General features: G+C 36.8%; 1 protein-coding gene across 1 annotated transcript in view; it reads right to left on the bottom strand.

Annotated features, from left to right (window-relative positions):
* Positions 1 to 3,171: 3,171 nt before the first annotated feature.
* Positions 3,172 to 17,067, bottom strand: part of SATB2 (SATB homeobox 2) — a 174,135-nt gene continuing 160,239 nt past the window's right edge. Inside the window, exon 11 of the mRNA XM_081261424.1 lies at positions 3,172 to 6,295. Coding sequence (XP_081117550.1) covers positions 5,834 to 6,295 — 462 coding nt within the window. The 3' untranslated portion in view covers positions 3,172 to 5,833. The remainder of the gene's footprint in view (positions 6,296 to 17,067) is intronic.

Consider the following 17,067-nt stretch of genomic DNA (forward strand, 5'->3'; position numbering starts at 1 on the left):
TCCCAATTTTTAGATGAGAAACATTAGGCTCAAATATATAACTTGCCCCAAATTACACAAACAAGAAATAGGGGCACCACCAGAACTCAAGTAGTGGCTCCAAACTCCCTTCAAAGTTCAAGGTTTTTCTTTATGAACATTTTCTGCCATGTTACGTCACCAAAGCCCACAACCTAAACCAGGAGATATGACGTAGCCACACCAGACTATGTCCAATCACTGCCCTATGTGTCCAATGGGTGGTTCAGACAGGCACTATGAATTAGAAGGAGGAAAAAAACAGTTATCCATGAGCTGGAATGATCTTGGAAGGTGGATCAGTTTAGGAGCAGGTTTGGCTTTTTTGCACTTTATTTTCCAAGTATATTAAGAACAAGATGAAAATTTGGAAAAAAAAATTGATGAACATCCTTAACTTCAACTTAAGTTCATCACTCTGAGGAATGAAGGCAACATCCATGGGTTTTCATTCGTTTCCCAATTTTTACTACTTGGAAAGATCTAAAAAACCTAAAAGATTAAGTGAACCCTAAAGTGTGTGTCTTGGATAATGGACCAAACTGGTGAAAAAGAACACAGAACCACTTTGGGATCTAAAGTCAGGCAGTTTGCTTCTCCCTATTAGCTGAGGATGATAATGCTTGCAGGGGTTGTGAGGACCTACAGGAAGAGAAAGCTGGGAGGGGCCCCCTCTGGTGAGGTTCCTTTCTCCTGCTCCTCCAGAGTCACCTCCACCCTGTTCACTGCCTGCAGCATGCCTCCTAATTCTCCAGCGTTATGTATTTGGATATTTTGCTTTTGCACATGTTTAATAATCAGTCAACCTAAAAGTATACTGTGAATGCTGACTACAAGTGCAGATGTCCTGGTGTTGGGTGACCAGTGACTGGGATGTGCTGCTGGCCTCAAGGCTCAGGAGGAGCAGACAGCTAACACAGGAACCAAGTGCAGTAGCATTTTGTGCAGTGGAACACCCTGGAAGCCATTTGCACACAGAAGGTTTGGCAGAGGAGATCAGGAAAGGTTTCCTGGAAGAAATGATGTTTAGACTGATCCCTAAAGTTAGCAAGGAATGAACTCAGGGTGGGAAGGAGGAGGAGTGTCCAGACAGGGAAGAGCAGAAGGGCTGATGTGCCTCTTCACTTTCCTTTTACTTTCAACATCCTTATTCATACCCTCTGTGGCAGGCTGTTAGCTGCCTCCCCAAATCCCCTTTCCTTGGGCTTGTGTTAAAGTGTCCATGAAAGAAAAAGAGATTACTTCTTTTTCCATCCTGGCATGTGGAATGTGGATGTGAGGGCAAGAGCTCTAGCAATCATCTTGGCCCATGAATAGAAACATAGGAATAAGCACAGGAGAAAGAAATGCTATGAGCTGAAAGAGTGAGAGTGTATCTCTGACACTTGAAGATGGCATGTCTCAGCTTTTTTTTTTTTTTTTTTTTTTTTTTTTTTTTTTTTTTTTTTTTTTTAAGAAGCAGATAAAGTCTTTGTTTGGGTCATGATTACCTGTGCTTTCTCCCTTGATTATATAAAACTAAACCTAATAATAACTGATCTACTTTTCAAGAGCATTCCAGATCACAATTATTTTATTCTCACAATTCATAGCGTGTGTTGGAACCACCCACTACACAAATAAATCTCTGTCTAAAGAAAACCTTGGTCTGAGCATTCACTTTTCCTGGATTTGCTTTATCTGGTTATAAGCTCCCTGAGGGGAGAACACCAAGTAATACATTTTTCTTTGTCACTACAACTGAATAAATTTTCTGGCACAGAATAAATGTTTAGTAAATGTTTACTGCCTGATTACAGCATGATTGCCCTTTAGAAATAAAGTAGGAATTTTTAATCTTTATATAGAACTATCCAGAAAAGCAAATAACTGTCCTCTCAGAGGAGAAAAAAAGATAAAATTCAAATTGCCCCACAAAGTGATTACTCCAAGATGCCACTAATATGACTTTCAGTATAGATGAGAAATTTCTTCTACTGCTTTCTTGAAAACAGAAGTCTCCAGCACAAGGACAAGCCCTCATTTTCTGTTTTCTCTGATGATGTCTGACCCCTAAAAACACCATCTCATGGTGGAAACTGTTGTATTGAAAGTCAAGCTAGCTTCCAAAAGCTTTCTTTCCTGTTCTCTATTCCAAATGCAGAATTCATTTACATTCGCACAAATGACAGCCTGTGTTGGGCCCTTGGTTGCTTGCTCTTTTGTTTATTTTTTGTGGCACTGGGGATCATCCCAGGGCTTGGCAGGGAAACTCATCACCACTGAGCTATATCCTCAGCCCCTAATTTCTCTGACCCCCAGCTAATGGCCTCTCTGTGAACACTCTGTTTACCAACTGCAGGTATTCTTACCAGATCTACATGAACTGTGGGTGATTGACCATTATGGGAAAAAAGGAAAGTGAGGTTAAGGAAGAAAGGAAAGTTACATTTGTACATCAACCAAATGCAGAAAAATGAAATAAGGAAAAATATTTACAATGTCAAAAGAAAACAAAAATCACTTTTTAATTTACTTTCTCTTTGCCAGTTCTGAAACTAAGCACTTGCTCTTTCCTTATTAACTTTAGTCTTTGGAGCAATTTTTTCCATTGTAAGCACTTTCTAAAAAATCATTTTCGCACATTTCTTAGATAAATCAATCCTTCCGGCATTCTTCTATGCACACATTATGGTACCCCAGCTCTAAATATAAAAGACTTTTATTATGTCCATTAACCATGGACATATGTGCTCCAAAAGTTTCCTGACACGCAGTCATTTGTGGTTTTTTAATTATAAACAGAAAATATTCACTAGAAAAATAAAGAAGCAAGCCCATAAATATATCTTTATACATTTGAGTTTTGTTTGTATATGACAAAATGATTGGGTAAATGACTCTCAGTTGCCAGCTCCAGGATGTGAGCCTGTATGTGTTTATATACACACAGAAACACACACACATTCACGTGCAATTGAATCCATGCATCGCACAGAACTTGAACATCTGTAATTGCGGTGCTGCTGTCTCATTTCTAAAATAAGGGTTCAGATTTTCCTTAGGCTCACCAGGTCTTGCTCTACATGAAAAACTAAATGGGAAAGAAGGCAACGCCCAGTAAAATACTTGACAAACAAAGTCAGATTTATTGAATGCGTTTATTTTAACAACCAAAAAATTCTAACAGCCTAACAATGCACATAAGTTAAAAATTAATTATCACTTAGTGATAACAAAGATAGTTGATTTACATGGAAAAAAGAACATTTACAATATGTTAATCCTTATTCACATTGTTGATACTGCAATAAAACACAATTTGTTTTTTTTTTTTTTCATTTCACAAAAAAAAAGGCGGGAAATTGTGCTTTGTCAAGAGGCACTACAAGAGAAAGTTTCTTCTTCCAAATAGATATTATATGACAGATATTGAATAAATAGACATATATGCATTGTAATTCGCAAAGATCTGGCAAGACCACAGGCTAAAATGCCCACAGATTCACTTAGAACCACTGCAAACTTGGCAGTGAAATTAAAAAATAAAAGGCAAGACTTAGCATTGAAAAATACCTAATAAATTTTTGGTTGAAGTGTAAAAGATACCAAATGCGGATGCCATCAATAGATGAACCACCTTGTAAGAGCTTGGCAAAATCGGTTTCAATGATGTGTACAGAGTGACCTTCAGCAACAGTGTAAGAAGACAATTTGGAAAGAGTAACTCGGAGATCAGGAAGCAGCAACCATGGACTTTCTGATTAAAGCTGCAGCATACTACAGAAAAAGAAAGGATGGGCCCAGGGCTTAACTGCAAACAGCCATCCTTTTGCAAAGATACATGACACTCATGTCAAGATAATTTTTTTAAACATCATTATTTGAAAAAGTACAGGAAAATGTCCCTTTAAAAACTCCAGAGGTTACTGAGCAGCTAGAATTAGCTTGTATTGCAACATGTCTTCTCCCTGTATATTGTAAGTTCTGAGTTAATATCTACACATAGAGGTTTTTTTTTTTTAACTCCTACCTTTTATACCTTTCAAATATATAAATAGTATTAACAGTTATATTACAATGTTTGTGTAGTAAACAGAAAATAACTTTCAAAGTGATATTGCATGAGGTCTTTGACAAGGTTGCATGAGAGCACAACTCAAAAAAAAAAATTAAATCACGTGGGACTGTTGAGTGGCCATTGGAAAGCACGGAGCAGGTTCACTAGGCCAGTCCTGAAGGGAAATCTCCTCTTGCAATTACTGTTATGTGGGAAGTAATGCTACTGGTGCTTCCAATGGAAGCTGAAAGAGAGCTGGAGAACTATAGCAGATTGCAGCTTTAATGCTCATTCCACTAAACAGCCAGTTGGCATTAGTTCTGCTTTACGTCAGGTAATTGCTATGTGGGTAACTGGGACAGTGTTTCCGTTCATGATGAGTAGGTGATTCTACTGAAATCGCTTCACTTACTCTATGGCCTGGAGCTGCACAATGATTCAAAAACAGGTTCTTATTAGGGCTGCAATACCAGGGAAAGGGACAGAGGCTTGGAAGATCAGGGACTGAAAAATGTTTGGCTTAAGTGGATGGAATGTGTACAAAGAGGAAGTTCAAAGTGAAATAGAAATAAGAAATGATTTGGGGAAAGGGAGGACAAAGATCGATTTGAGAGGGAACCCCTTTAACCGGGCAGCAATTTCTTTCCTAACTTAACATTACATTGAACTATTTTTCTATTAAAAAAAAACAAAAAACAAAACAGCAACAACGAACAACTTTTAAATGAGCAGGCTTAATAATTTTAAGATCTGAAGCCACAAGCAGGTAAATAAATTTCACAACAAAATGTGGCTCACAGAATGAATTCCATCTGTCCAATGTCAAAAGTGTCATCTATCAAGACTGCACTAAATGGACAAGTTTCCTCTGCACTTAATTTCAGCTTTACTTATCTGGAATTCTGCAGAAATGCATCTGTTTACTACAGTGATGACAAACTGAATAACGGAACGTAGCGAGTCATTTTATTGAGTTATTGTATATGTTCATTGTGTCTTTCTGAGTAATTTGACTTATATTGTTTGAATGTGCCCTGATTTTTTTCACTTTACTTTCTTCTTTTTTTTTTCTTTTTTGGCAGTGTTGATTTATTTTGTTAAATACATACCTCAAAAATTTTACCCATTAAGCTGCCAGATAGGAAGCCATAGAATAAAAAAAAAAAAAATCAGGGACAAACACAAAAAAATAAATAGGAATTCAAAAATAGTCACCCCACCCTGAGAGCAGGCCGCAGTTTATCAAAAAGCCAAAGCGACTCACTGTGAAGTGGTTTTTTTAATACATAAACAAGTCTTTTCTTTTAAGAACTCATTTCACAGTCTATTCTTTCAGATTGTAAAGTTCTCTGTCCCATGCAATTTTAATATATATATGTAAATATAGAGATATATACATATACATATACACACACTTGTAGCTTCCTTCATTTGTTTCGTAGGTCTTCTCATCCTAGAACTTGCCTGATGTCTCTTCCGTAAGTGCAAGGATAACGAAGGCAGAGTCTCCTGTGATTACAATTACTATGGTCCAGTCAACTGTAAAAGTGTAACACTTTAGTGTCTTTGCCAAGGCGATGTCCGATTCAGAAATACTGAACTTATTCAGTCTATCGGTGTATCCTGTGCAACAAAGAAATGTCATAAAGAGTAAGAAAAATAAAACAGACATAAAAAGACAAAAATAAAATAAAGCCAAAAAAAAAATTTTTTTTAAAGAAACTAAAATAGAAAATCCTTGGACCGGGGTATTGCTTTGCCTGGTAGGAGTTCACATTATCTCTGGTCGATCTCAGCAGGCGCAGCCTTGCTTTTCTCGGCGCCTTCCTCCTCGGCCTCCACTTTGTACATCTCCTCGGAGCCCTCCTCGCTGTCGTTCTCCTCCGACTCGGTCAGCAGCTCCTCGTCCTTATACTCGGCCACGTCCACCGCAGAGCCCAGGTGCTCCTTCAGCTTCCCGTGGTGTTTCACGTGGTACCTCTGGTTCTGGAAGAATTTGATGATGGTGTGTTTGGGGAGATCGAGCTGGGCCGAGAGGGTGTGGATGGCTTCCTGGTCAGGGTACAGGCCGACATCATGAATAAAGCTTTGGAGGATCCCCAGGGCTTCTAAGGAGATCTTTGTGCGAGATCTGGGCTTTTTGGCACAGCTGTCTTCGGTGGGAGGAGGTGGGGGAGGCGCTTCTTCTCGGGGAGGGGAACTCTCCTTGGTCGGCTGTGACTGCTGTCTGTGAAGGACCTGATAAATAAAAGGGGGGAAAAAACGAACATTTTACCTTTCAAAATTCACCAGCCCGCCTGCAAAAAAAATATGCAATCTAGAAATCTACTTAGGCTGCAGTCATTTGTAAAGTCAAATTTTGGAACACCTAAACAACGTCTGGAGATGGGTAGGATCTCATCTATAGGACAAGGGCTCAACTCTAGTCATGTCTGCCAGCATTTAAATTCTGAGGCACAAAGAAGCTAAGTCATTTGCTGCCCAAGGTCATCTAAATTCAAGCAACCTGGCTTCAGAGTCTTCCCTACCATTAACCACACCAAGAGATGCCACCTCTCTGGAAGCTAATAACCAAGACTGGACATTGAGGAAAACTGTGCTCTACAATAAGACCTCAGAGGCTCAAGTCTAGACTCTTCTACTTAGCTGGGTGTCCTTGGGTAAGTCACATCTGTGGACCTCAATTGCATCATTTATAAAGGAAGGATAAGAAATTGACTCCCAGGGATGTTGTAAGTATTGATTTTTTGTATTGAATGGCACAATGGATATAAGCAACCATGTTCTTAAGTTAGAGATAGGCAAATTTTTTCAGTGAAGGGCCAGAGAGTAAATATTGTTGACTTTGCAGGATTACACAATATCTTATACCATTCATCAACTCTTTCCAATCTAAGCAAGCAAGCATGGGTGTGTTCCAATAAGGCTGAATTTGGCCTATGATCATAGTTTACCAGTAGATCATAATCACAAGCACCAACAGACTCATAATTATTCTTCAAGTGTTAGAAATAGTTGGGACTGGAACTAGAGAAATGAATCCTTTGTACAATCAGGAATAACTATTTTCTTTTAGTCTTGACTTTGATCCTTAAACAATATACACACAATTTCAAAGTCACTTTTCTCGTTTTTACAATTTAAATAATTTATCTTTTATTTCTACCTATTCCTCATTCATGTAAAAAGATTCTACCCGGCTAAGTTTACTCTTGATCTTCACCATTACTGCTTCACCACTGTTTCTCTATGTGAAAGGTTTCTCTATGTGAAAAAATTTCCCATTCTAATATTAATTTATTAACTTCTTCAGTCTGACTAAAGAAAGAGAGGGATATGGAGAGACCATCAGACCTCTCACCACAGGTCTGTGACAGGGACTTCGTGGAGAGGAAACATGACATCAGGTGAGGAACCTCAGCATTGCACACACCTTAACAACTGCAGCACATCATATAAGTAGAAGGCTACTATGACCATATCTAGTAAACTGTGAGGTCACCTCCAGAGGCAACTGCCACACTCTCTATGCTCAGACCTTTTAGAATAGTGAGTCTAACCTTTGAAAAACACATTTCTTCTTTTACCAGACTCTCATATTTTATGCAATCTTTTTTCATACTACACCCACAATTAAACATTTTCCAGAGTTCAGGGCAAATCAGTCCAATCAGTGAAGAAAACATGTCTCGTTAAAAATTCAATTATAGCATCATCCACCAACATCCCTACCCACCATCAGGCACTACTCATGTGACCCAACTTTTTTTTTTTCTTTTCCTAAGAAGCACCAACATCAAAGCAAGCAAAGGGGGGGGGGGGCGGTGGGGGAACCTCTGACATTTATTCCAGTCTCAGAGGTCTATGATGAAAAATTACTTCCCCATCAAGTGAAAATGTTAGCCTTTTACAGAAGATTTAGTAAATATTAGATGAAATAACAAGAGAAAAAGTAACAAGAGAAAAGGTTTCAATTGGTTCAAATAATCTTCTTCAAATAATAATCAAAAGCAGAACGAGAATATCTGTCCTAATGAAAGCTGATGGCTGGTGGCAGAAATAAGTCTGAAACACAGGGCTGTAAAATGGTGGCACTAACGTCCAAATAATGTTGACCAATTAAAATCAGTGTTCTTAGCATTTTCTTTACCACTTTCAACTAAGAGTAAACTCATGTGGTCTGTTGTGGTAAGCTGGCATCAGCAAAAAAGTGAGACCCGTTACTTCAACATCCTAATTATCCCCGCCAGGGAAAGTGGAGCTGCGTGTGGGCTTGCCCTGCTCATGTTGGCTTTGACAGCAGGAAGGTATTTGCTCTGAAGCCGTGATGTGGGCGACATGAGCAATGCACTAAATAACCTCTGTGGCTGCAGGTGAGGATTGTCATTTTTGATGAGAAACAAAGAGAAACTGGCATTAGGTACAGAATACATGCTCTAAAAACATATATTCTAGCACGAGTACTCCCTATTAGAGCAATTGCGTTAATTGGAAAACAAAAGAGAATTAAAATGCCCCATTTTCTAAATTATGCTTGCCTTCTGTAGTAAAAGTCAGCATAACGGTTCCATTTAATTGAATAATTAGATTGGTTCTTTAGGGGTTTTCCGTTGTGCATTGGTTAGATTTAAAGAGATTTTCCAAAACTATACTTTGAAGTTACTATAATCTTTCTGCATGATAGCGTTTGTTCTTCTCCTTAGACCCAATCAATTGCACTCCTCCTCCTCCTCCTGACTTCTTAGAACTGAGCATAGAAATACATATGCACAGAAAAAGTGAAATATGAAATAAAGAAAGAACAAGTATAATAGCTACCACTTGCTGAATTCCTATTCTGGGCCATGCAATTCTAAAAACTTTACATGGATTAATCAGAATTTAATCCTACAGTTCTTCATGAAGGTGTTATTTGGATTAGCTGGAAACATATCATCTCCGGAGAATCCTCTGATTTGGAAATCATAAGCATAGGGAGATGTCAGCCTGAGAAAGTGGGTTTCCAGGGGACACTGGAGGACTAGGAAGATGTTTTTTAAGAGAAATGACATCAAGAGAGATTCTCTAAGAAGTAAAAATGTAGTTTCTGGTCAGGCAGCATAGAATAGTGATTTGGGCGACATGACAATTTCTCCGTGAAGGTGATTACGTGATAATTCTAGCACCTTCTAACAGAAAAGGGAAAAGCAGTCAAAATATAAAATGACAAAAATGGGCATCTCTGAAGTGAAACTGCCTTGTGAGTCACCAAAAAGCCAGAGCGGAGCTTTTTCTCTTATGCTGCCACTTTTCTTTGGCTATAACTTCCTTTTAACCACAATATACATAATATCCAAGATGAAATGATTCCCAGTTATCTGTCCCAACTATCTTCATTCCTCCAAAATGTTCTAATTACCCCAGGCAGAGAATGATTGTCTTTAGACAATAATTCCTAACAAAAGCACTGTGTAAGGTCCTCTCTAGTCAATTGCTAAGAATCTTCTTAACATCATGTAGTGCTTTCTTTGAGTGGAGTTAAGTACTTTGTGCCAAAATGGAGTCCAGGAGTCAAGCTTAATGCCTATAAGACGTCTCCCTGGGGAGGAAATGGCTCCAGCCACTCTCCTAAACTCCCAGGAAAAGGGCAAAATCCAGCCAACTTTTCTTCTTTTTCACACATCTTTGACTAAATAATATCAATTCTTTTAGCTCTTCTACACAAGACAGGTTTCTGAACTCCTGCTTAACTGAATCCTGTTTTTTCTGTCTGAATTTCCCAGAGCATGTTCCCAATTCCCACTTAGTTAATTTGAATGAATCAAGTCTGGTCTGTGTTCCTAGCAAGTGCGTGGAGGGTTTTGTCATTGATTCCTCGTGAATGGACATATTAACTGTCCTGTTCCTAAGCTCATTTGACAGTGCAGAGATATATTTCTGGAGAGCTAATTGTTAAGTCACTGAATTCACAATTACATCAACCAAGATAGAGAATGCCCTGCTGACTTGGGAAGAGACATCCTCTTCTACAACTATTTCTGCACACACTCAGGTTGTAGTAATTCTGGGATTTAGCTGAACATCATCCCAACTCCTTATATAAAACCGTCCAAATCTATAGACTTTCCAGTTTCATCCTGTTCCCCTTTTTCAAAACAGGCCCAGTGGAGAGGGGAAAATGGCCTATTTTTTTTTAATTTTTTTTTATTGGATGTTCACAACATTACAAAGCTCATGACAAATCATATTTCATAGATTAGAATCAATTGGGTTATGAACTCCCATTTTTACCCCAAATACAGATTGCAAAATCACATCGGTTACACATCACATTTTTACATACTGCCATATTAGTGACTGTTGTATTCTGCTACCTTTCCTATCCTCTAATATCCCCCTCCCCTCCCTCCCATCTTCTCTCTCTACCCCATCTATTGAAATTCATTTCCCTCCATGTTTGTTATCCCATTCCCCTCGTAAACTCTTATATATAATTTTGTATGAAAATGGCCTATTGGTAGCACCCACTAAAGCTAAATGCACATACACTGCGTAAAAACAGAAATGAGTGCTTTGTCCTCCTAAAAATATGTTTATAACAGTTTTAGTCACAAAATCCCCAAACTGGAAGCAACAGAAATATCTACTAATAGATTGGATAAATTGTGGCAAACTCACAAACAAAGCAGTGTGAAACATACTGCTATATGCACCAATGTGGGTAACTAACACAGCTTTATTATTGAGCGAAAGAAGTCAGATAAGAGCAGGAACACTGTATTATTCCACTTATGTGAAAGTCAAGAATGAGTAAAAAACCTAGAAAATACGCAAGGACAGGAAAAAAAAATAGGAAAAACCTACAATGACAAATGTTAGTATAATGTTTACCTATGAATTCTACTGAGTGAAGGGGTGGGAGATAGACTGCAGGGATGCAGAAAACATTCTCTATATTGACTTGGATATTGACTGAAAGAATGTACATGTGTCTAAAAGATTATTGAGCTTAAGATCTATGCATTTTCTTGTATGTAAATTATACCATATCAATAAAAATTGCTTAATAGACCTAGTAGTTGACCCTTACCTGTTTCTAAGGTACAACACCTCTCCTCCTGTGATTTTCCCAAATAATGAAAGGTATCATTTTGTAGATAGCTATCCATTCCTTTTTACTCTTGATCTTTATACATGCCAAAGACCATCAATTCATCCCAGGTTTATTTTGGTTTGAATTTTTCTCTATAATAGTTGAACTCAAATTAATCTAGTCCACAAACTCATTTCTGATAATGCCTGTAAAATTAATCCTGGAAGCTTTATTTAAAAACCTCTTCCCTTTTCATAGCTTCTGTTTCATTTTCAATATGACAATTAGGGTTCACAGCAGTGAACTACCTAAGAAGCTTCCAAAACAAGAATAATAGTAGTGAAATCTTACTGTGAGTCTAACACTGGCCTAAATTGCTATTTCGATTTTATGTTATTTTATTTCACAGTAATCCTGGAGGTAGATATTTTTATCCTCAATTTATAATGGGAAAACTGGAGTTCCAAATTTGTTTGAGATACATAGCTTATAAGTAGCAGAATTGGGTTTTTAAAGCAGCTGATTTTAAAGTCCATGCTTTAAACAGTATGTTCTCCTGCCTTATATGAGAACGATTAGAAAAAGAAAAGTTGAAAAAAAGTCTCCAGAGTAGACAGACCACAAAGTATTTATTACTACCTGATACTCTAGTAATAAATACTACCTGAGCAATAATACAGCAATGTATAGGAGGACCACTGTGAGAAAGGAAAGGTATTTTAAATCAGGTGACTCCAGGAGGGCTCCCCAAGGAGGCAGTATTGGAGCAGAGGCCTGGAGGAAGTGAGGGACAAGCCAAGAAGAACGCTCTAGATTAAAGGCTGAGAGACAAGAATATATGTGATACATTTGAAAAGCAATAAAAAGTCAGCTTATAGGATCTGTGCTGCCCAAGACAGTGGCCACTGGCCACACACAACTATTTTTATTTAAATTAATTAAAGCTAAAAAAGAAAAACCTCACCTCCTCAGTCATATCAGCCACATTTCTAGAGTTCTGTGGTGTCACTTCTGCACTACCATGCAGAATGGCACAGAGACAGGGTATTTCCATTATCACAAGGACTGTTGGACAACCTGTGCTAGAGAGAAATGACAACTGATAGGCAGCCAGGGCGTAGTATGTGGGGCAATGGCAAGCTACCATCCGGGTGATGCAAAGACTCACAATGAACTGTAACCTAGCCAAAAACATTGGGAGTTGGAAACTGCTACTATTATTAGAGAGAAGGGGAATATTCATACATCCACATTCGAAGTAAGAAAAACCCAGCTGGTAATACATTACCAGATTTTCACCAATGTATCACAAATAGCAACATTATCACAACCAGAAGTGTGCACTGATTCTACTATTCTCAAAGGAATGGCTAATTTACATTTAACTGATGGATGCCTTCTTCATCCGTGATGCTTATCATATTGAAAGGGAGTTATGTTGAAAACAATCAGACTTAACAGAGTAAAAAAAAAAAAAAAGCAATGTATCTACTTATCAAGTCTTCATGGAATATCTACAATAATGGAACCTATTAATGTACCCAACAATGAAGGGTTGACAAATAAGTTATGGGACACAAACAAATAGAAAGTTTAAAGCCTAGTAAGTTCCTTTTTATTTATTTACTGCAATCTCTTTGGGCTGAAATATGACACATATGTACATAAATGGACATGAAAATAGCAATGCAGGAAAAGAAGCTGTAAATATATTCAGGGGACATCAACTTCAAAATAAAACCCAGAAAGCTCCTCTGACCAGTCACAAAGCACAATTATAATATAGACACATGTTGTTTCTCTGCCTTCAAAACTGAAAATTTTGAAAACAAAAGGACCTCACGGTACCATGACAAAAGCTGACTAAGAAAGATAAAGCAGCTCTTCTTAAAGCTCTCAGCGTTCAAATAGATTTTGAAGGCCTCAATGAAAACCAGCTGGGAGCCATGTGTAAAATATAATGGTTCTTGCCTGCAGGGAAGGAAGTAAGATCTTGAATGATTAAGTTTAGGAAAGTATATAATTCACTGTATCATTATGGGGTGAACGGGATTACTTATAATAAGCCAAGACTTTGTGGTCTTTTTTATATAGAGAAAATGAGAAATTATTAAGGAGGTGACTGTATAGGGTGGTGGATCCAATGCTGGAACAGGTTAAAACTGTTTCCCAGGTAACCACACATGCCTCTCCATGACAAGATTCACCCACAGGAGAAAATTTCACTCACAGTGTCTGAGCCTGAAGGATAAGGCATAGCAATAGCAGAGGAGAACACAGACAAGATGATTTTTGTCTACATTTATTTTGCATTGATATCAGAATGACTTTGATTTGTTTCATTTCACCTCATCTATGACAACAAAATATAAAATAATTGGTTCAAAGAAAAGCATTCTTCTACTGAAGGTTCCAAGAAAAAATACATTTGACAGTGATGAGAACAATTGGTTGAGAGTTCTTGTGCATAACTCAATTAGAACTTGCTAAATAGATAAGTATATGCTGTTACTTAAACAGTTTACTAGATATAAAATATAATTCAAGTTTCAACAGTTTAGCTCTACCTTATAAATATTATTTTTTCCAAAATCAGCATTAGAGACCATTAATATTGGCCCTGACTTCAGCAGGGAAAACCTAATATTAATGATTAATAACTAACAAATATTAATGTAATGATGATGTATGTAACTCACCAATTGGGCTATGAGTTATGTGCTGGTACCCAGTGAGGGCTCTGTATGTCTTGTTCTGCAGCACTAAACTCATTACACGTTCTTTTTTCTTTACTTTCTGACCAGCTACTATGCCTGTTCAACACAAATATTTATTATTTTGCTTGATGTTATTCCTTTTTAGTAAAACTACATCTGATAGGTAAAAATAGTTATCACTAGCTATAGTGATAACTCTAGTGTATATTAAGGGTGGGGATATACTTTTTTTCATTTGTATGTTAAAATAAAAAATGTTATGGCATTACATAACCCATAATAACACTATATAGAAGTGGTAAGCACAAGTTTTAGGGTTACAAACTTATAGTTTTGAATTCCCCAACCACAACTGCTTAGTAGACTTGTGTCTCTCAGCAAGTTACTCTGAGCCAGTGTTTCTTCATCTATAAAATCTTCCCTGTAGCATTAAGATGATTAGGTGAGATAATATATGCTAAGTACTTAGTAGAATTTCTGTCATAAGTAAAGTTTCAATAAGTAGTAGTTGTCATTTTAAAAATGTGAGGAGGGTTTAAGAACCAGCAGTAATTAGGGGACAAAATCAATGCATTTTTCTATTAATATACTTATAATAAAAATCAGCAACAAATTTAACCTAAAAGATCTACAGGTCTACAATTAGGCATGTCTAGTAATGATTTTTCTTATTTCTCTTACTCATATACTAGATTTTTCTTATTTCTCTCACTCATATACTATAAATATCTTTGTTCTTAACATGGCACCTAGCACATGGAAGTTACCACTGAAGCATGTATCACATGGAATTGAACCTCAAGGTTATACTCCCACTCAAGGTGACGCCTTCTATACATACAGTATGGCATCCCTGTGGGAAGACATTCATTATCAGCAGTTCTCAAAACATGGTCTGCAGACCCCTGGGAGAATCCCTATACCTCATATTTTCATAGTAAAACTAAGATATTATTCACCTTTTTGATGGTGCTGAAATTTGCACGCATGGTACAAAATAATGGTGGAAAACTGGCCAGCAGCAATCAAGGTAGTGGCATCAAATGGTACCAGTAGCTGTTGTGTTCATTCCTGCAAGTTCATGGCAACAATGATGCTACTTTCATGAAAGAATATCCCTAATACAGCAGTAAAATTGTATTAAGTATATTAAATCTCAATCCTGGAGTATATACCTATTTAATACTCGGTGTGAGGAAATGAGACATTCACACAAAGCACTTTGAACCATACCCAAGCAATATGATTGTCTTGACAAAGCACTGATTCTCAAAGAAGAATGTCTGGGTTGCAGTTGTTTAAGTGGCAGGATAAGCAGTCACCTTTATCATGGAATACCATTTTTATCTAAAAGAACAACTAACAAGCAATGGTATTCAGACTTGGGTATTTAGCAGACTTTTTCTTAAAATGTAAAGTAAGCCTGTCACTTCAAGAAAAAAAAAATCTTATAGTATTGTTTGCCAGTGATAAAATTTGACCTTTCAAGAAAAAATTAGAAACTTGGAAAACTTATAACTGTCACCATAAGCCTAATAGCTTCCCAATATATCAAGATTTCTCTGAGGATACTGGTGGTGATTTAACAAAATGTTTTTAATTTTCTTTTTAAAGATGTTATACAATGAAATGTATCAACATTTGTAAGATCTGCATAAAAGAGCAAACTAACATTTTCCAAGTGATCAATGCATGACGTTGCAAAGTCATGAATCAGTAAAAGATCCATTCAAAGTACAAGATAGACCAATGAATACACTAACAGAGTAGGAAAGTATGAAATGTTCAATACAGTTGCAGATTTAATTCCACTTTGCAACTAACCTTCACAAGAAATTGCCACTTGTAAAGTTTTTCTATAGTTATCAAAGAAGAATTTTGTAATTATCTAGAAAGGCTATTAAAATATTTCTTCCTTTTCTAATTACATGTTTGTCTGAGGCTTGATTTTCTTCATTGACTTCAACCAAAACCACATATTAAATTAAATGCAGAAGCAATTATGAGGATTCAGTTGCCTCTCATTAAAATACAGTACAATATTTGCAAAAAACATATAAAATACTGGTACTCTTCCATTTGTTTTAGAATTATAGTTATATTTTCAGAAAAATATATCACTCACATGTATGCATATTATCTATAATTATTTTAAAATTAGTAAACAGTTTTTAAATTTCTAAGAATTTCTAACATGGTAATAGTGATACATATATACATATAAAACAAAGTCTTGGGATGGTCAACAGTAACAGTATAAAGTGGTCTTGAGATCAGAACAGTTGAAAACTCTCATTACTATGTGAATCACACATAGCCCTGCCTCCTCCTAAAGATAACCAGGCACTTTACTGTAAAATTCAGAAACACCCTGCCTTGAGCCAAATTACCTAGAAACCTCTTAGAGAACAGGAGTAGGGGAAATTACACATGCATTATGATTTGCCTCTTAACTTTATCATTAATTTTCACAGGCAAAACATATTCTCCCAGGCATACAACTCAGCACTATTTCTAACTTCAAATGATGTTACTTGAGTTGGTTTTTATGGTTGTAATTTCACATCCTAACATTATAAGACTTATTAAAAACTATGGTTTAGTCTTGTTGCTTTTTTGGGATTGTACAGTATCCTAAGGTCAAAACTCAGGAAATCTGTTATTAAAAAAAAAAAAAGGTATCCATGAAGTGATGACAAATTGCAGACTACAGGTGTTAGATTACATTTTGACTCCAGGCAGGTTTAATATAAGTTGGTTTCCTTTTACAATTGCTTTTAGCACATATCACTATAGGAAGGGGATTTTAAAAGAGAAAGAAAGGATATAGGGGAAAAAAGTGGTGCTCAATAAAAGAAGACCATGTCAAAAGAAATCAATACAAACAAGCAAAATGGTAGGAAGTCTAACATGGAAATATGTGTTCAATTTCATCCAGCCTTAGTCTGTGTTTCCTTTAATACTGTAACCAAGATACTACTGCAAGACTGTGTATGTTTTTAATGCAGTTTAATAATTGCTTCTCAAAATAAACACTCTGGTCAAAGATAAAAGCACAACAACACTGTGACACAATGATCTGTTAAAATTAACTTGGGTGTTGGAGGAAGCATGGATCTTGAAACAGCCTTTGGCATATATCATTTCCTCTTCAGTAATAAATTGAGAACAACTATACCAACCACTTTGGTATACTCTGGGATAAAAAACAAAAAGTGCTG

The sequence above is a fragment of the Spermophilus citellus genome, assembly GCF_964194105.1.
Source record: "Spermophilus citellus genome assembly, chromosome: 11".
NCBI lineage: Eukaryota > Metazoa > Chordata > Mammalia > Rodentia > Sciuridae > Spermophilus > Spermophilus citellus.